Source organism: Condylura cristata, unplaced genomic scaffold (assembly GCF_000260355.1).
Source record: "Condylura cristata isolate star-nosed mole 26May11 unplaced genomic scaffold, ConCri1.0 scaffold00010, whole genome shotgun sequence".
Lineage (NCBI taxonomy): Eukaryota > Metazoa > Chordata > Mammalia > Eulipotyphla > Talpidae > Condylura > Condylura cristata.
The window spans coordinates 4,744,402-4,765,855 of NW_004567111.1; the positions used below are offsets into that span (position 1 = coordinate 4,744,402).

The window sequence follows — 21,454 nt, forward strand, 5'->3', positions numbered from 1 at the left end:
GGCGGGGGCGAGCACGCTCTCACAGCACACGCGCGCAGCCGCTCCCGACTCCGAGGACAGGGAGCCAGTCCTCGACATGCCGAACTGCACCTTTCATCTCTTCGGTGTATAAATAGTCACTTGGATCATTACTTTTGTAAAGACACAGAACAAACAGAGGTCACCCTCGCACCTTTAGAGTCACTCACCTGGCGGCCTCGGGAGGGAGGGGTGGCGCACGGCCCCTGGGGACCTACGTGGCAACTGGCAGCGGCAGCGGAGCCCTCGAGCTCAGTCTCTGGGGCCCTCCGATTTCTGTGCGTGCACAGAGGTGGCAACATTAAAGGACTCAGCAGGTCGGGATGCCCCCACGCCCCACCCAGGCGCGCTCACAACCCGGCTACGGCCCCTGGGTCTCCCCATGGGCTCCTCCTCCTCAGACACCAGGAGGGCGGCTCCTCTAGGGACACAGCTGAGGGGCCTTGCAGAAGCCCCGGGTGAGGGGCCGTGGCCGCCAGCACGCTCGTCCCTGTCTGGCGGGGCCTGCGGCTCGCGCCCCCGCTACAAGGCTCAAGGAGGCGGCAGGCGAACGGCCCGGCTTCGGGGTGAGCGGTGTTCCGAGGCCGCCCGTTCTGAAGGGTGGTTCGCTGAGCCCCTGGGCGGGAGAGGGGGCGCGCCTAGGGCACGCACACCCTGGGGTGCCCGGGCGGCCGCGGCACCGGCTGTCCTGCCCTTGCCTCGGCAGGGGCTCGATTTCAGACAGGGCCCTTGGCTGCGTGCCCGTCCGAGGCTGGTAATCACCCGGGGTCATTAACACGGGTACCTCAGCAATTGCCTCAGCGTCCCCCACGAGCCTGAGAACTCACACCCGACCAAGCATGCCGCAGCTCGCTCCGGAGAGCCGCCTCTCAGGAACCCGTGCGGCGTGGCCTCTGGCTCCTGCCGCAGCCCCAGGCATTCGGGGTGGCGCCACGGGGCGGCAGAGAGCTGTGCAGCCCCACGCCAGCTGCGAAAGCACAGGAGAGCACCTCACAGGTGCCCCTGGGAGGAGAAGCTTGCTAAAAGCCCGGAGGATCATGGACAAAATGGAAGGGAGGGAGGAAGAGCAGCCCCGAGGGGCGGGGTGCTGTCTGCCCGGCCCTGACTAGGGCTGTGCGGCGTTGGGCACGAACAGGGACGGGTCAGGGGGCAGGGCAGGAAGGCGCCACGTCCCAGAGTCCAGCCACACAGGCGCGAGTCTCTGCTGTCACCGACCGCTGTCCGGTATGTGATGCAACTTGGGAAGACAGAGGAGAGACCTCCCCCCCCCACACGGGACCAACAACAGCAGAACGTGTTCCGAGCCCCTGGGAGCTGAGGCCCAGGAAGGGTGGCCACTGCCCCTTCAGAAGGCGCCTGCACGGCTCGGGGTGCGGTGAGGCTCTGTGAGCGCCGGGCTTGGGCACGGGACAGCAGCCTGGGGGCTGCGGTCTGGAATTGTGCGCTCATGAGCGAAGTGGGAGAGGGAGTCCCGAAGCCCCAACTGGTTCGTAGCCCAGACTGGTGGCTCAGGCGTAGCTGTGTCCTGGCCCCTGCAGCAAAGTCTGGAGACGAAGGCGGGTGCTGTTGGGTCTCTCTGGGGAGAGGTTCTGGGACCCCGTGGGGAGGGCCAGAGGGGCCGTCCCGTAAGGCACAGAGCAGTGTCCTACAACAAAGAACTCTCCGGTCACAAAGTCAGGACGGCCAAGGTCAAGGTATCGCACACTCAGCCAAAAAAAGAAATGTATGTGTATATATATATATATATACCACTGCCCATTGGGTTTGAGACTTGAAATAATTCAGAGAAAATTTAAAAACCCTGAAATAAACAAGTGAACTTGACATACACACTTGCAGAATCTGTGGATTTAAAGATGCTTTAGGTCCTGCATGCCACCCGTTAAAAAGCTTGTGTCATGAACGTCTGTACTAGTCGAACCAGCTCAACAATCCGCGAACACGGGCCCCACCCTCTGCGTGTCCTAAGAAGCATCCAGAACATGGTCCTTGTGCGTGACTCACAGCTTCGCCAGGGTGTCTTTGGTACACATTTCCTACAGCAGACACTAGTTCTACAGTTCTGCATTAGGGTTCAAAACATATTCCAAATCCCAGTCCTGGTGTATTTAAGGGGACTTCAGCGAAGTCTCCCTCAGCCAAGGGGACAGCTTCGCTGGGAGCAGAGCCTGGGTATGTGTGTGTGTGTGTGTGTGTGTGTGTGTAGAGCCTGTGTGTGTGTGTAGAGCCTGTGTGTGTGTGTGTGGTGTGGGGTGTGTGTGTGTGTGTGTGTAGAGCCTGTGTGTGTATGTGTGTTTCGTTGGGAGCAGAGCCTGGGTGTGTGTGTGTGCGTGTGTGTGTGTTTGTGTGGTGTGGTGTGTGTGTAGAGCCTGTGTGTGTGTGTGTTTTGCTGGGAGCAGAGCCTGGGTGTGTGTGTGTGTTTCACTGGGAGCAGAGCTTGGGGGTGTGTGTTTGTGTGTAGAGCCGTGTGTGTGTGTGTTTCGCTGGGAGCAGAGCCTGGGTGTGTGTGTGTGTGCGTGTGTTTGTGTGGTGTGTATGTGTGTGTAGAGCCTGTGTGTGTGTGTGTTTTGCTGGGAGCAGAGCCTGGGTGTGTGTGTGTGTGTGTGTGTGCGCTTTTCCTTGGTTACACAGCAGCAATCCGAGTGCCCAGAGTCAGCACGATCAGCACAGTGCACACAGGCCTCAGACACCCGGGCACCACCATACACACCCTCCACCAGAACATTCGCCCTTGCGGACCCAGGCACCGGCGCCTCCGCCAGGGCTGCTCGGGCGCGCCCTTTCGCCTTGGGGAAGTGGCGAGTCTGAAGCCTCCTGCGCCACGCGCAGCTGTTCCGAGTCGAGAGAGGAGCTCGTGGCTGTCACGGGAACAAAAATCAGCCTTTCCGACACAAGAGACTTTCCCGCTGCGCTTCCTGCGGACTGAGCGCCACGCGAGCTGGCGGTGATTACCACGCTGGCGACAGCGTGTCTGCGGGCGAGTAAGCGAGACGGAAGAGGGGGTCGTCCGTATTCGGGGCTGTGAGAATAGCGGCGCGACCGAGTGGCAAGGCCCTGCCGCTTTCAGGCGTCCGACGCGCATTTTCCTAGTCGCCCCTGCCGCTCCTCTACAGGCTGCTATTCTGCTCCTAAGAAAACAGGCCCAGAGGAGTGAGGCGACGGGCCCAAGTTCCCAAGGCCGGGGCAGCAGGTCCAAGACTCAGCGCAGGAGTCAGCCTCTCCTCGTGTTCCCGCCCCCACCCCGCTGCTCCCCAACGTCCAGGAGGCTGGTGGGCTTGTGGGCGTTTGTGAGTATCCAGCTCAGGAAATGCGAGTGCATTCCAGAGAGTGCTGTGCACCTCGTTTTCACAGCTAACCTTAGGCTGCTGTCAGCTTATTTACCGAACAAGCATTCTAAAGCCTTAAAGCATCACACAGATGAAAGGCACTGTGTTATTCATTAAAACTAATTTTACAGGCTCTCCCTGGTGGCCCACCGGGTTAAAGCACCACACTATGCAGCTCTCCAAAGTCACTGCAGCACGAGTTTGATCCCCCGGCCAGGGAGTGACCCACATGGCGCGGCAGACCTCTCCTGACCTGCCTGCTGCTCCTCTCAGCAGTGTGTTTCAGTCTGTCTGATGTTCTGCTCCCCGCTCTGTCTCTGGTGAATCCTCTCACTCACCCACCACACCCTGGCCTGTACCCCCGTTCTGTAAACATAAATAAATAAATCTTTTTAAAAAATTAATTGTGTTTTGAGGCTCGTTAGCTGATGGCAGCATAATTTTGAGATACTCTGAAATAATTAGAGACACCCTAGGATACTATGAAATCGTGACAGGGGTAGACTAAATTGGCTTCCAATGGCCACATGCAATGCGGACAACAGTTACTTTTTTAATGATTTTGTTAGAGAGGCCAGGCACCCCTCCCCCCTTTAGATGGGGCCATTTCCCAGGGGCAAGTTCTGGGCGCCCCCCCCCGGGGCCCCCAACTCCTTCCTCCCCACCCCCTTGGGCAATCTCATCCACTGCAGGGCTTCAGCTCTCTCCCACACAAGGCCCACCGAGCGCCAATTTACACACTCGCTCCTAATTTTTTTCCTGCTCTCCAAACTAGACATTTCTGTGACGTCATAACTGTCTCTCTGGTGTTTTAAAGTTAAAACAATCCAAATACAAGGCCAACATCTCTTTCACCTTTTCTCCATTTGGGCTCTTGTTTACTAGCCTTCTCCTGAAAGTTCCTTTTTAAATAAAAACAATACAAAACACACCTCAGTGTGACTTTTTAAAGCCCCTCCATATACCACGGCCTCCTCGGCAGTCCTGCATCATCTAGCTCCTGCCATTCTCTCCCCCAGAGACCTTTGCCGCCTGCCTGCCAGCCTCACTAATCCGCCATTCTTCCTCAGGCCCTGGGCCTCTCTGTGCCTCTGTGCCTTCTCCACTGGCACCACAACACAGTTTCTGAACAAGCAGACTCAGGGCATTTGCAAACGCTGCTCCCTCTGTCTGGAATGTCTTTCCCTGGCCCTCCCTGGTGGCGCAAGGGGTTAAAATGCAGCACTCTGCAGCTACCCCTGCCACTGCAGCATGAGCTCGATCCCCAGCCAGGGAGGTGACCCACGTGGCGCAGCAGACCTCTCCTGTCTCCGTGCTGCTCCCCTCCGCAGTGGATTTCAGCCGAGTTGGCTGTTCTGCTCCCCACTCTGTCTCTGGTGAATCTGCTCACCCATCCCCCACACCTCTAGCCTGTACCCCAGTTCTTCTATGCAAAAAATAAATAAATCTTTTTCTAAAAAATGAAATGCCTTTCCCTATTAGCATATTCTATTGATCCAGAGCCTTCACTTGGTCTCTGTACCCCTGGGGAGCTTTCAAGATTCCTCCATTCCCTTTTCCAAGTCTAGACCGCTCGACACGGCGCATTGCACTGAGTCAGTGCTCCCCTTCCTGTTTCCTCAGCTGACAGTGGGCTCCCCACAGGCAGGGTGTCTCCTCCCCGGGCACGGGCAGGCTCATCACAGATGGGCACTCGGTGTCGGGGGCTGACAACACGAACCGCACAAACACTAGGCCTTCTGCTCTGTAAAGCACAGTGCCTAGTGAGACAGGAAGCACACTTTCTTACTCAGAGAGCAAGGCCGTGGGTTACGCCTCACGGATACAAACAGCCTTTGTAGCAGACTAAGAAAAAGAGTGAAGCTAGCAGATCCCTATCACCCACCTTGGCCCGCCCACACGGGCCCCCATGTCTGTCAGTCCTGACTGTAACCCAACCCAGGATGTAAGAGCAGAAACCAGCACAACCGCCCAGCGCACTTCTCGGCAGGAAGGGAACAGGCAGTCCATCTCGTCTTAAGTTTTTATCCAAAATGCATCAGGGCAATGGGATCTTAATCGCACTTTCATATAATATCCCAACTTCAGAGGACCGGAAAGCAAATTTAATTATATGCCAACAACTTGCTCTTAGGTTGGTTACCCAGTACACAGAAAACACACTACAGCAATGGTGTTCACGATGAAGATTACATTTAGAAAATGTCATTTTTTAAGTGCCTTTCATAAAATCCTGTTTTGTCCACAGTTGGCTGGAATGGTGCCTCTTTGGGGAACATGCAAGATGGAGCGCTATTACTTTTTCTTAATAAATTTGTGTTCATCAGCCCTCCACCAAACATCTGGCCCGTGGCCACTGCCCCCCTTCAATGGCTGGATGGGGATGGGTGAGGATTAAGTAGAACTGACCCTGTGGGCATAAAGTCTTCTGTGCGGGGGTGGTGGGGCCACCTGGAGGGAGCGTTGGGGTCTGCCAGACACCCGCCAACTCCACCCGGGAAGTAGGGGCCAGCGAAGCCGGGCTGGGTGGGCAAGTGCCCAGGCACAGTTCGGCCAGCGGCCTGCTGGGAGGTGAGCCCAAGAGGAAAGACCTAAGCCAGCAGCCCCCGAGCTGGGAAGGCAGGCTGGGCCGTGGAGTTGTGCAAGCGACCCTGTGGTCCTGAAAACCAACTCACGCAGAGAGGGGTGCGGTAAGGAGGCAGGAAGGGGTAACTAAGCAGATGAGCGAGGGACTGACTGCTCACTGACTTGTGAAGTCTGGAAGACGGAGGAGTTCTCCGGAAGTCTAAGCTCGGGAAACCATTATAACCAAAATGCATGACATTTACTTCACAAAAGAACACCGAACAGAGAAAAACCAAGGATAACACATCTCATTTCTTTTCATTTTCCGATAATTTCGATTTTAAACAAATGGGAGTTTACTCTATTAAAATTCCATATCCTTAAGTGAGTTTTCAGAAGATGTAGCAGTTCCCAGCGGTGCTGATCTATCTATAAGTGAGAAGGAGGCGATTCTTGAGCCCTATGATATCAGATGACAAGATACAGCCTAAGCTTCAGCTCTTGCTAATTAAACGAATCAATTAAGAGACTACAGTGGCAACCGTGTGTCTGCTGTTCTATAGTAGCAATAACAGCCCCACGGGGAAGCCTTTACTGCATTAAAATGCTGTCCTCCACAACTCCATCTGATATTATTAGAAACAGTTACTTGTGTCTTGCTGTCATATTAGTAGCGAAGGCAAATTATGGAAATATGCAGACCAGAATGGTCCCAGTATGAGATCAGGTTGGGTTTTCAGCCTCCAAGGGAACAATTGCTGAAATTCCAAAGTTCCCCAAAGTTCTTTAATGGAACTGATAAATCTATCAGCACAGCATCCATTTAGAAGCTAGGTGAGGGTCACATATTTACATACTTTCCTGCTAAGCTGATACCATTCAACTAGATGAATTATCATATTAAGTTTACCCTCCTGAGTTAAACTGATGGAGTTCAAAATTGTTTTCGATGGTTGTCATTAATCGCTGTTACTTCGTAAATGCTTACTCTGAAATCTAATTGTGCTCGTGCATCGAGGGTCATATTAATATCACTCTTAATGGTAAATCTTTGTAAAACATGTTTATTCCACTGATATTATCACTCAAGCTTTCAAGGCTAATAAGAAATAAAGTATATTTATTATCAATAAAAACTTAATTTAAAATGTACAATTTGAGATTTAAATTAGTTTAAGAACTTCAGTATGATTTGGTTTCATTAAGATCTCTGGCTAAGCATCAAAGACATATAATTTGATAGTTCCTCGAGAGTCCTTGGGTGAACGCCAGCTGCACAGCTATGAAGAAGCTGTTGGGTACAGTCGAAGCTTATTTCCTCTTTTGGGCAACATGCATTGTCTTTACAAGAAAGAAAAATGCAGTGTTGCTGAGTTACGTTTGCCTTAATATTGTGGTACTTTAAAAACTAAATATAAATAACGAACACAGTACCAAAACTGGGAACGGACTTCTGTCTTCTCAAGGAGTAATAAAATTTTCATCTTTATTGTGACACAAAGGTCAAATAGGAAATTCTGGTTAAGGGCCTCTTCTATTTCTTTGTGCCCCGTACTGTCTGATGCTCACAAACTCACAGCTTCACCAAAAATAGCCACACAAACGAACAGAATGCGGACAACTTCCATTTGCGATAGACCCAGAGAGCCTAGGAACATGCTAGAAAGTAGCTTACCAGCTAAGTGTGTGTGATGGACTAAATGCCTGTGTTACAGCTTGAGGGGCTGGGGTCTTGGGGAAACAGGTTCAGACAGGTTCTCGAGGTCTCATGGAGGGGCCTGATGATGGCGGCAGTAAGCTTGTAAGGCCTCCATCTTCCCCTTCCTCCCTCCCCCGCCCCTCCCTCCCTCCCTCTCGCTCCCTCTGGCTTCTCTCCTTTTGGAGGCTACAGCCACAGGGCAGGACAAGGGCCCAGCTGGTGCCTCAATCTTTAACTGCTCAGCCTCAAAACTCTGAGAAAGAGACTCAGAAGTGTCTCTTTTTTACGCCTGTCAGTCTAGTCTCTGTCATAGCTGCCTGAGGTGTTACTGCGAGAACTGCTCAGCAAAACGATGCTTGCAAGGCCCTCTGATGGCGCCATGGAAAGCCAAGAGACCTGGTTGTGCATCCTGGTCCCCCCAATTCTTAGTACTCTCTCCGTGCTCGCATTTTTTTCTGAAAATGAGGTACACTCTCACCAATCTTTCAGTTGCTTGGCTAGGCAGGACATGGGTGATGGTAACCGTTATGAAAATACTTGGAAGGACATATGGTGGTGCTCTATTTAGGATTAGCCCGACACGGCTGTTTGTGGAGGACATGGCACATTCTGCTTTCAGGTAAACCGCCTGAGCTGCTCTTCAAGCTTTCCCTACACCCCAAATATGTTTTCACGCCCTCAAGCATATGCACTGGTCTAACGGTGTCATCCTCGCAGCTCGCTTTCACTGGGGATTTCCAAATGAGCCTTACTTGGAGACAGGCTCTCTGTACATGACATTAGTTAAGATGTGGTCTAGGCATATAAAGGTGAGCCCTAAATCCAACCCCTGGGGCCTGGGGCTCCCGTGAATGAAAACACACAGGCACAGGGCAGAGTCATGTGAGGATGGACGCAGAGAACGGAGGGGTAGAGCTGGCGGGTCAAGAACAACCAGTGTGGCCCGAAGCGCCTGGAAGCTAAGAGCAAGGCATGACGTCCCCAGGAGCCAACGCTGCCCACACCCTGCACTTCAGATCTCTGGTCTCCTGCTGGAGGCCAGCCAGCGCGGGCACTGGTGCTGGCGGCCCCAGGAAGCCCCAGAGTTCTAACTTCCCCATCAGCACCGATGACCGCTGTCAAGGGGCAGTGCTGAAGGAGCCGCTACACCCAAGTCAAGCAAGCGCTTCCGAGTCAGAGCCACAGCAGTCACCTCTCCACACGCCATTTCGCTCGTCCTGTACAGGAGGAGCGGCAGGAGAGGAACCAGCGGAACAAGGTGGGGCCCATCTTCCAAGACAGGAAAAATTACTGAAGAAATATTTTTGTTTTTCTGTGGCGTCTATCAGGAGCTCAGTTTCCTATAATACATGACTGTTGAGAATCACCTGTTAAAGCCCCAGGAGAGCCACCCGGGGGCAGAGGTGGCAGAAATGCCCTTTCCTGCTCACACAGCACAGAACGAGAGAAATACCCGCACGTGATTCTCGGTGCCATTAAAAAGAACGACGGGCCTTAAGCACCGACTCGGAGAGACCGCTGATGGTGCATGAGACGGTGAGCCATTCTATTTCAGGAAGAGTGTGGTGACAGGACTCCTATCTTTAGGGGACAAGAGGTTCACATCTACTAAGGCGAATTTGTGTGTCAGTTTGTCGAGGCCCAGATACCTGATTATTATTCTAGATGCCCTATGAAGACATTTTTAGATGATTTTTTTTTAAGATTTATTTTTATCTATTTATCTATGCGTACAAGAGCTAGGGTGGAGGATAGAGGTGCGGGGGCCATGAGAGGATTCGCCAGAGACAGGCTGGGGAGCAGAACAGGTGGATGTACTGAAATACACTGCTGAGCAGAGCAGCGGGGGGACAGGAGAGGTCTGCTTCGCCATGGGGATCAGTTCCCTGGCCGGGGATCAAACCCGTGCTCTGTGGCTGGCGACAGCTTGATAGGGTTAACGCCTGTGCCACCACGGAGGCCCCCTATTTTTAGATGAATTTAACATTCAAATGAGCAGCCTTTAGTTAAGACTACCCTAAAGTCGGTGAGTCTCGTCTAATCAGTTGGCAGAAAAGAAGGCCCAGAGTTCTGCATGCACACTCTGGACTTGCACTGACTCTTCCCTGGTCCACCCTGTAGATTCAGTATTTACTGCCACAAATCCATGAACCAGTCACGTACAGTAACAAGCTTTCTCTTCACTGGCCTGCACTGGCCTTCCCGTCTGTCTCTCTAAATAGATGCATGCACGAACACAGACACAGGGACACACACACATACGTACACATACTGGCGGTGGTTTCTCTGAGAATTCTAATCATTTTATGATATACATTGCCGGGCTTAATTTTTTAAAAATAAGCATAGAATACTATTAATCAGAAAAATAAGAGTAAGCGCACATCTCAGGAGAGGACGTACCTAACTGTAACCTATGTCCCCACTGTGCGAGCCTCCTGTCCCAGTGCACAAGACACTGCACAGGTCTGGATAAACGCACTCACGGACAGTGAAGCTGCCTCAGTGGCTGCAACATCTCTCCACTGGACCCAAGCCACAGGCCTGTCCTGACAGTTTCCTGAAGCTCTCTCAGCCCTCGGAAACACCCAGTGCGCAGCACAGGGACAGGCATACAGCTCCCAGATTAGAAATGACACCTAGCACGTGAACACATCCAAATACAATAGCAATAAACAGAGATGCTAATTAAAACAGTAACTTACCTTTTCAACAGTTTTTTTGAAAATTAAAGTAACTATTATCACTAATATAATTATAAACTTGTAAGTATAAACAACAATGAATATTAAGTAAATCTTTTTTCACCAGCTAGAGTTAAATACCTCTGAAAATTACAGCTAAATTACAGACAGAGCACAAAGTAGTAGAACACATGGGGGTGGCTTTGTACTGAAAGGCACCATTAATGATTCATGGTGTTGACTTTACTGATGAAGAAATGCATCTTATATGTATTTTTTAAAATCCTGCCCATGTTTAAAAATAACCCAAATATCAAAAATATAGAACGCACGAGGTTCTTCACTAGTACCCCAAGGACTAAGAGTGAGATTCATCATGGATAAATAAACCATAATAAATCTCCTCACCAGAATGTTAACTATACCTCCGTTAAAAATGATGCTTACAAATGTTTTACATCAATATGGAAAAAAATTAATAAGATCTTAAGTGGAAAAAACTAAGACATAGAATTATGATTCAATTTCATTATAAACATAGGTCTGAAAGAACTAAAAAGGAAAGCTAGAAGGAAAATTAAAAAAACTAATTAAAAAATCAAGCTCTGGCCCTCCCTGGTGGTGCAGCGGGTTAAAGCACTGCACTGAGAAGCTAAAGCCACTTCAGCATGAATTCGATCCCCGCCTGTCCTGGAGGTGACCACATGGCGCGGCAGACCTCTCCTGACCCGCCCGCTGCTCCCCTCAGCAGTGGACTTCGTCGATCTGCCTGTTCTGCTCCCCACTCTGTCTCTGGTGAATCCTTTCACCCTCCGCATCTCTGGCCTGTACCCCAGTTCTGTACAAATAAATAAATCTTGTAAATCTTTAAAAAAAAAAAAATCAAGCTCATGCTTTTCAAAAACATCATTATATAACATGTTCTTATTTTTCTTGTAAGAACAGAGAGAAAATCTCCGGTTGAAAAAAGTTCTTAAAACACTCAACAAACCACACATACATTTTTTTAAAGACTATTATCTTTGGTATTAAGAAGAAACTAAAATTATTCTATCGTGGAAATTTCTCTAACATAGTAAAGAACCCTTTTCTCATACAAAAATTTCTCATTTAATAGCAAAATAAAACCATCATGAAAACAGATTCAAACATGAGGCTAAAGCAGGCCTTTGCCTTTTTTCTCTGTAAATAAAGAGAATAAAGTAGTCATTCTTTCTTACTTACCACTGTACCAAGAAACTGAATGTTCATGCTTCCACCTGCTTCTCGGGAAAGACACTGGGGAAAAAAAAAAAAAAGGTAAAATGAATGCATAATCCACACCAAAATATGTGCATGAATTTTCAAGGCAGCAATATTCCCCAAGGCCAAATATCCCAAATGTCCATCCACAATGAATGAATGAATGAATGAATATACAACTATGGCACATTCGTAGTCATAAAGGAATATTACTTAGCCGTAAAAAGGAATTTGCCAACGCATACTACATGGAAGTCAGTCACAAAGGCCCACATGTTAAATGATCCCATTTAATATGAAATGTCAGGAGCAGGCAAATTCATAGAGACAGGAAGTAAACAGTACGGTCTAATGTTCTTGGTAGAAGACTCTCAGTCACCCAGAAAGTGTCCAGGTTGTTAAAAACCCATTGGGTCAGATACAGGTGGCAGGTTTCTTCTTACATTGCTACCTTAAAATCAGTAAGTTACATCTTTCCACCAGCATATATTACTATACAACGCTTTACCAAGGAAAGGACTAGAAGAATTTTTTGATGATCTAAAGAATTGGGGGAAGGTAAAACCTGGACTTCAATTAAAGAACAAAAGGATGAAGATGTACAGACACTTCGGTATGTCCTACCAAAAAAGGACACATCCTAATTGCCAAGTTCTTCAGAGAAACTTATGATGGCAAAGTGTGGTTACTGGATTCTGGAGAGACAGCAGTGGTGACACACTTTCTGAATCTGCCGCAGAAATGCTGAAAAGGCCTCGTGGCATCAAACATACCCAGCACCCCAGTGGTTTTCTATAAATACCATTTGCTCCTCAATGCTTCTTGGGAAAATGGCTGATTCTGGGTCTCGGACAGAAATGAGGTTGCTCTGTCTTGTCACATCAGAAAGCAAGGGAGTTATCAAAGACTGTGAAAGGACTCAGGGGCCAACTTAAAGGAACTCTGACCAACAGTAAGGATGAGAACTCCAACAGAATAAAGCTATCAATTGAGTTGAAGTCTAAAATTCAAAACAGATAAAAACCAAAACACCCTCATTTGGTCACTTTTCAAGAATGATAAAAAACCAACTCTATTTTGAGAACCATAAAGAAAAGCGTTTGTCTCCTTTTCTATGCAAACGGTCCTTCCGACATCCCAAGAAGTAGCTGAAGTAGAATTTCTCTTTAAAGAATGAATCCAGGGCCCTCCCTGGTGGCGCAGCGGGTTAAAGCACAGCACTAAGAAGCTAAAGCCGCTTCTGCATGAGTTCAATCCCTACCAGCCCCGGAGGTGACCACATGGCGTGGCAGACCTCTCCTGACCCGCCTGCTGCTCCCCTCAGCAGTGTACTTCGTCGATCTGCCTGTTTTGTTCCCCACTCTGTCTCTGGTGAAGTCTTTCGCCACCCCTGAGCCTCTGGCCTGTACCCCAGTTCTGTATGCACAAATAAATAAATCTTTTAAAAAAAAAGAATGAATCCAGGTAATAGAAGATCCAGCAGCAAAGGCAGACCATCACAGTTAGAGGACGGCTGGACAGGCCTGCCTCTCAGGACACACCACACCACCTAACGACTCAGTCTGGCCCAAGGTAGCGGCACCTCACCCTGACTGAACCACTAGACCCAAGTAAGAATTTATTGGGCAGAAAAGGGGGAGAACATGTTACACTATAGCCAGGGATTGCAATTAGCTAACTCCCAACAATGGAAAATTCTACAGGACAAGCGATGGGGCTTGTTCAACAAATTAAATGCATCGAATACCCACTCAATACCCACTTAAGAAACTTCACATAACTGTATGTAAAAATCTGCACTCAGCAGAAGTCAACAATTTTTGATAGTTTTAATAACAAAATCCCAGCAGAATCAAGATACAGAAGGCTTCTGTCACTGCAAAAGATTCTTCTTGCCACTGATCTCTTTTTTTTCCCCAAGTGGATATTCAGTTGTTTCAGGACCATTTGTTTAAGAAAATTTCCAGCTGAGGGCCCTCCCTGGTGACACAACGGGTTAAAAGCGCAGCACTACGAAGCTATCACAGCCACTGCAGCACGAGTTCAATCCCCGGCCAGGGAGCTGACCCACATGGTGCAGCAGGCCTCTCCTGTCTCCCTGCTGCTCCCCTCCGCAGTGTGTTTCAGCACATCTGCCTGTTCCGGTCCCGATTCTGTCTCTAGTGAATCCTCCCACCCCTGCCCTCACATCACTGGCCTGTATCCCAATTCTGTATGAATATTAAAAAAAGAAGAAGAAATTTTCTGATTGAATATCTTAGCACTGTTGCCAAAACCCAATCAAACATTGTACCCAGATGTATTTCTAAGCTCTGTTTTTAGATTCCTGCTCTCCCTACGGTCAACCACCCTGTCTTGATGGGGCTCTTTCAGAGTTAGTCTTGAAAGCAGGTTGTCTAAGTCTTCCAACTTTGTTATTCTTTTTAAAAATTGCTTCAGCTCTTGTCATGTTCAAGTAACAGATTTTTTCTTTGTGGCAACAGACATAAAATTTACCATTTTAAGTGTACAGATCAATAGTGTTAAGTGTATTTACACTGCTGTCAAACAGACAAGAATTGTTTCACCTTGCTATCTGAAACTCTGCACACATTAACTAAACCCTCTTTCCTGCTTTTCCCTAGATGCTGGTAACCACCATTCTCCTGTCGATTTCCATTAATGTGACCATTCTGGCTAAGTGGATTGATGGACTAATTTGTCTTTTTGTGACTAGTTTTAATCTATTTTGAGTTTATTTTTATATGTAGTGTAAGGGTCCACAGATCCATGCTATCAGAAATAACTTACATGCTTATGGCTATCAAATTTTTTTCAACTACCATTTTTCCTGAGATTAAAGCTCACAGTAAATTGTTAACTGGACATCAACGCTTACATATCAGTCTACTAAGTTCAAAAGGAATTTCTGACTAGCTTCCCGAAACCAGGACCTGTCCTCTCTCACCAGCCTCCCCTCTCAGGAAATAAAAGCATCGTTCACTCGGATGCTCACCTTTAATTCTGAGCTCCCTTCACACTCAGAATCTGACTCATCTGTCAATTTTCTGCCTTCTTAAATATATGTCCAATTAGTTCATTCTTACTATCTCCACTATTAACAGTCCCCGTCTAAACCAAAGGCTGCCAAACTGTTCCTATGAGAGGTCATATAGGAAGTCAATTTAGTTTCGTGAGCGCAGAAGCTACTGCAAGTAACTCATAGTAGTATAGTTATTTGTACAACAGAAGGATAACAAACTTTTACAAATCTTTTTTTTTACAACTTTCAAAGTAATATATTAAGCACAATCTATTTTGCAAGAATAATGACTAATAATGAGAATGGAAGTCTCTTATTGAGGGATAAAATTTTGATTAACTGCATCTCAAAATCCGTGCTCCCTATCATTAAAGCCAATAGCAAGCATGCATCCGTTGATGCTGATCTCTAACAAGACTTTACTTATTTCATGTTTGAAATGCTTTTTCTCACCACAGACAGGTACTGCCAAGTCCCAACATCAATTCACAGGCATATGATTTAATTGAGCAAATTAATTGCTTGGAAAATATTTACAGAATTTTGTTGAGACTCTTCTCTTAAGATTTGCCTTTAGCCTAACATTACACTGCAGTTTAATCTCTTTCAATTAAAGGTTAGGAGGAAGACACTTAATTGTGGAGTTACATTTTTTTTTTTTTTAAAAAATGGAAATTTTCTTTTGATCTTGCGCAACCTGAAAAACGCTGCTGAAACTTCAGATCACTTCTCATTTTAATATTTTTTAGCCTGGGACGTGTCATTATTTGTGATTCAAACATCAGTTGTCAAAATTACTTCACTGTAGTATAAATTTTGCAGGTAAGCCCTGTGTTGTCTTGCCATTTCAGGCTGATTCATTAAGAAACAGCATCAACTCTGCAGCATCAGCTAATTTCCAGAGACATTTTGTGCTTGCTAACAGTGGCCGAGGGCAGAGCTCAAAAATTTCAGCACCAGCCCTAAGCTCTTAAAAATCACAATAAATCTACCACGGCCAAGCCACTGACTGGTGGTGTACTAGGGAAAACTCAAGCCACTGACTGGTAGTGTACTAAGTTTCTTCCTATCATCAATAATTCTAAAAGTTAGCACAGACAGAAAAAACAGATTTGTCTCTCATACACATTTCATGTATCACAAAGCATTATTCTTCTTTTAACTTTTCCCAACTATTTAAAACTGAAATAAACACCCACTTGTGAGCTATACAAAAGTAGGCAGTTGGGCGTGTTTGGTGACTTCCTAGCTGAAGACATCAGCACCTCTTTCCTGGGTGGTCTTATAAATCACTTCCCCATCCCCATGACTGGCCCCTGTGGTGCAGCCTCCTCACAACAGTGACTTGAGATCACATCATATCATCCTATCAAAACTCTTCCAAAGTTTCACAGCAGCAGTTAAGTAAGTTCTCTGACCTACAGAGAGTCTACACGATCTGGTCTAGACCTATTTTTTTCCCATTCTCATAACTACACTCAACACCTGACCTTCCTTCTGGTCTTCACACACAACACACCGCTCCTGTCACAGGCCTTTACACTTGCCCTTCCTTCTACTTGGGACTTCTGTCCCCCAGACTCTGCCCCTTTTCTCATAGGTCTTAATGATAGCCTCTCACAGTGGACTTCTTGCTAAAGCTACCTTCTCTCATCACTTTCTATCAACTGTCTTGTCTTACAGTCTTCATCAAACATCTCAGTAGTAGTTATGACCACTGTATGTGTTTCCATGTTTAGTATCTACATGCCCCCTACTGCAATACAGGTCTTGATCACTGTTCTGTCTTCAGAGACTAGAACACTATCCGCATCAAATCTGGCATGACTGTCTATGAAGGAGAAACTAAAAAATTTATCTATTTCCCTACTTACTAAAGGTTAGACTGATGGCCCACAGAAGCAATTTTGCAAGAGGTAGAGTGGAGATAGGTTTTAAAACTTAGACTTTTAGATTAAGAATACAAATTATGTCAATGAATACGTAAACCCTAAATATAAGTTGTTCTTCCCTTTGCATTCAAGTTAAAACAGATAAATATGCATACATGGCATACATGTGTATACATACATACATAATAAATAGAGAGGCAGAGAAAAGGGGGGAGGAGGGAGAGCAAGCAGGTGACAACCTGACATGAGTCAGCAACAGGGACTGAGGTGATAGAGAACATGGAAATAAAATTTCACTTAAAACTGGAATTGGGCCCTCCCTGGTGGCGCAGGGGGTTAAAGCACAGCACTGAGAATCTAAAGCCGCTTCCACATGAGTTCGATCCCCGCCTGCCCCGGAGGTGACCACATGGCGTGGCAGACCTCTCCTGACCCGCCCACTGCTCCCCTCAGCAGTGTACTTCGTCCATCTGCCTGTTCTGCTCCCCACTCTGTCTCTGGTGAAGCCTCTCACCTCTGGCCTGTAACCCAGTTCTGTATGCATAAATAAAAATAAATCTTTAAAAAAAAAAAACAAAAACTGGAATTGGCTTCTCTACAGGACACAGGATTATACACTTTGCCCACTGCCTAGGATGACGACACTTGGGTTTCAGGATCCACAAAGAACCAGTACTGAATGCCTATGATGAATGGGACACAAGCCACAACAGACCTCCCGCCAGTTAGCTGATAACAGGTAAAATTTTTAAAAATATGACACATATTCCATCCCTATTAAAATACTGTCTCCAAAAAAAAAAAAAAAAAATACTGTCTCCAAACGATTTACTCCATCTCCTATCTCCCCAGCAGATGAAATCTCCTTTTTTCATTGACGGTCTGCTGCAACACTTACAAAAAAGTAGACTTTTTTCATTAAAGAACTGATAAAAAGAAAGGCATTGTTAACAAAGTTTTTCTTAGAATTTGTTAGGATCCAATTCACACAAAATTAGCCAAACACGAAGTAAAAGCAGTCACGAGTCAGTAAATCAGATGTTTGCACTGTATCTTTCTAGAATAATAAAATCAGGCAATTTCACCTTTAAAAGTAATCTCATTGGCCAGTAAGAGGAAGAGATACTAATAGTTTTCTTTTTCCCTCACTGATTTCCAACTTGATAATAGGCTTCAAAGGCCATTAATACGGGATTTGTCTTATCAGTCTTCACTGCAGCAGCCCGTATTATTACCACGTTTACTACAATCAGTGTTTATGCTACTCAAAATTCTCTTCTCCTGGAAGCCACCAAAATATAATTTTCTAGTTAAGAGATAATAAAGGAGCAAAAAGTGTGCCCGGGTGTGGGTGTATGGGCTGGGGGTGGGAGGATCAGAAGATACTTCCCCTGTAGGATACATTTTGGAAAGCAACTCCACACCAGAAAGCCCCCGCCATCCGGGCCCAGCAAGCGGCTGAACTTGTGCAACGACGTTTCAAATTGCAGGCAGACCTGTACCAGAACCAGTACTTCAAATTATAGTTATAAATACACTCCAGCTGTAAAATTGTGTAAAGTTGTGAAAGGAGTTATTTCTGTTCTACGGTGGGCTTGTTCCTAAGATGTGTAACTGTAATTGATGTTTTCAGGAACGTGAAGAGGAGACGGTTAATAATTACTCTTTCATTTCTTACTTCTTTAGGAAAAAACACCAACCTCCACTTATTCTAAGTCATATATTTATATATCCTATACATCCCAAATAGATGGTTTCATACTGCATTGAGGATTCTAGAGTAATCACGTGCATCTCGTACAAAATAACCGCTAATTAATTCTGAGGCTGGCGGTGGGGCAACATCTTAAAAACGTGGAAAACATTTATTTGGGGGACTAAAAACGTAAGATGCTTACTTCCAAGCCCATTTTTTGGGGGAGGAACTGTTAAAGTACAAGCAAAAATGGAAGTCGTTTCACCTAATTTTCTTAGCAAAATAATTTTAAAGTATTTATTTTAGCATCTCTCTACATTTACTAGAATAAAAACTAAAGTTTGTTCTCAGAGGTTTGGAGCTATTTAAGCTATAAAACTGAAAAAAAGAAAAGAACTTATTTTAATTCTTTCTTAAATGTACATGAAAATCATCTCATTTTCTTTAAAAACAGAAAACAAAAACTCTACATTAGATGTGACATGTAAATATAAAATTCGATGCTGCACAGTCCATGGAGCACATAAGTTACATGGTCCACAGATACTGCAATTGATTCACAAGGAATCTATCAGTTGGGTCTTCTGCAGGAAATACCAGATTCATGTGCACTATTCCAACCTTGTCTGCTTTAACATAGAAAGTTAGTTCCATCAGCTGCCTATCAGTGACCTACTCAGTGTAGAATGCAATGGTGTTGCCATCTGCTTTGCACCTCTATTTATAATAAAATGATCTCCTCCTGAAAATATGTAAGCAAGAATATGAGAAATAAAAAGAAAATAAAGCCCTCCAAGGTACACCATGAAGAGCTTCCCCACACACAAATGCAGAAATTGCTAGACTTTAGCAGGATCTACGGATATTTTCGAGAGTATTTAGCTACTCTTTGGGCCTGTGGACAACCTGCTGTGAGCAGGTGGGAAGAAGAAATCACGCACACAAAGAAGCAGGCCAGTAAATTAGTCTGCACTGCTTGCAAATGTTCAAACAGGACTATGCAAAATGAAAATCCAGTATGTAAAGTACGAATCAGAAACAGTCTATTAAAGCCCAGCAGACAAACGCACTGTAAGAAATGGAAAACTATCTGAGTTGGTCAAAGTGAAATTGAAGAACCTCTTTCAAGGTTACAAAAAATGGCTTCACACACTACTATGAATAGCTGTAGTAATAATAAAAAAAGTTCTATGCATCCAGCACATTCCACACTCAGAAGGTGCCTGAAGAAAGCAAGCTCACACACACATCACAAGTCCTTTGTTTCGTTTCAACACTTTAATTATAAGCTACAGGCAGGAAATCATTCCACTTTTTAACAACGGTTCCAATTTTTGATACACTTTGAAATTAAGATGTAAAAAATGTCAACTAGATGATAAGTTCATCTTTCTTAGAAATGGAGCTAACCCGGGCCCTCCCTGGTGGCGCAATGGGTTAATAAGCACAGCACTGAGAAGCTAGCTGTAGCCACCTCAGCAAGAGTTCAATCCCCAGTCAGGGAGCTGACCCACACGGCGCAGCAGATCTCTCCTGTCACCCCACTGCTCCCCCCAGCAGTGTACTTTTGTCGATCTGCCTGTTCCGCTCCCCACTCTCACTGCCCCTGCACCTCTGACCTGTACCCCAGTTCTGTATGCATAAACAAATAAGTAAATCTTAAAAGAAAATGGAGCTAACCTATCAACTCCTAATTTTAAATTATAAACATCAAAACTGCAGCGGGCACAAGGGAACACTGGATAAGCCAATACGCCTTGTTGCTTCCATAAACACTCCAATTTATGAGTCACCTGACCCAGTAACACCAGCCATGTGGTTACTGACTGAGAACTTGAAACATGACTAGCATGACTGAGAAACTAAATTTTATTTAATCTTCATTTAAATGTGGGAGCAGGCCCTCCCTGGTGGCACAGTGGGTTAAAGCACAGCACTGAGAAGCCAAAGCCACTTCCGCATGAGTTCGATCCCCGCCTGCCCCGAAGGTGACCACATGGCGCGGCAGACCTCTCCTGACCCGCCCGCTGCTCCCTTCAGCAGTGTACTTCGTCAGTCTGCCTGTTCTGCTCCCCACTCTGTCTCTGGTGAAGCCTCTCGCCACCCCTGAGCCTCTGGCCTATACCCCAGTTCTGTATGCACAAATAAATAAATCTTTAAAAAAAAAATGTGGGAGCAGAGTAATATACATTTTTCTGTTAAGCACAAATTATCCTGGGCGGCAGTTGGTAATGACATTTCACTTTAAGTGGTTCGTCACTTAAATTTCTGTAGTGTTGTCATTTGCGTGTCAGGGGTGTGTCCTTTCTGGAATCACGCTCATGATTTTCTTTTGTTTCATGGAGGAATGCTAGCATGGTGAATATGCTGAGTCACATAAAATGGCTAATAAAATTCTGCTGTTCTTCCCCTCTACAGTAACCAGTAGGAAAGTTTACGGGGGGGGGGGGGTGTCTCGGGGGAGTGTTGGAGAATGCGGTTTCATTCCACGTCCTTATAAATTGCCAATCTGGAAATCAGAGAGTGTCTTTTCACAAAAGAAATAAGGAAAGGTTACTAGGGTGTCAGATGATAGCACTAAGAACTATCCATAAAAATTCCTGATGGGACTCCACATTTCCGGTGAAAACAGTAGAAAATGAGTGGCGTGTGGCCAGCAAATAAAATATGAAATGTTGTCACTTTATTTTTCTTGAATGATGATCTTTGGAGAAAACCTAGTTTAAATATTAGATGAATAGATCACCTTTAGGAGTTTTCCAAGTGTGTGTGCCCAGTTCTTTGTTATTCCACTTCAGAAATACAACCTCCTTTCAAGCAGCTGCATCACTACCTCCACCCATAAAATTACCAATGCTGATGAGAATCTTCAGCTAACAGTAAGGCTTTGTGCAGTCAGAGACATAAGTCATCTTCACGGCAGCAGCATGAAGTATGTGGAATTTTTCAGACTTTGTCATGTGGCAACTCATAGGCTGAGAGGGAAGGAAACGCCTTGCTCAAGGTCGCACAGCTAATGGTGGGTGGAACCCAGATTTAAGCCCCCCCCCCACTCCTATTGGAGGGAGAGAGATATACTGTGGGGTGGGGTGGGGTGTTGGTATGAGGCGCTCAGTGGAGCAGCGATCTTAAGGACACCAGCCCAGGGGAGAGCGTCCGACCTCTGGGAAAGGGGCAATCAGGGCCTCCGCCTCCCCCTACCTACACCTCCCCACAGGTGCTACTGTTCAATCCTCTCCAGCATAGGTGTGAAGCAGCCCAGAGGAATGCAATAGGACAGGCTTCCCATTTACTTGGTGGGAAAGGAAAG

At 46.4% G+C, this 21,454-nt stretch overlaps 1 protein-coding gene across 1 annotated transcript in view; it reads right to left on the minus strand.

Annotated features, from left to right (window-relative positions):
* Positions 1–21,454, minus strand: part of PCCA (propionyl CoA carboxylase, alpha polypeptide) — a 270,962-nt gene that overhangs the window by 42,811 nt on the left and 206,697 nt on the right. The window contains exon 22 of the mRNA XM_012723156.1: positions 11,517–11,570. Within this exon, the coding sequence (XP_012578610.1) occupies positions 11,517–11,570 (54 nt within the window). The remainder of the gene's footprint in view (positions 1–11,516; positions 11,571–21,454) is intronic.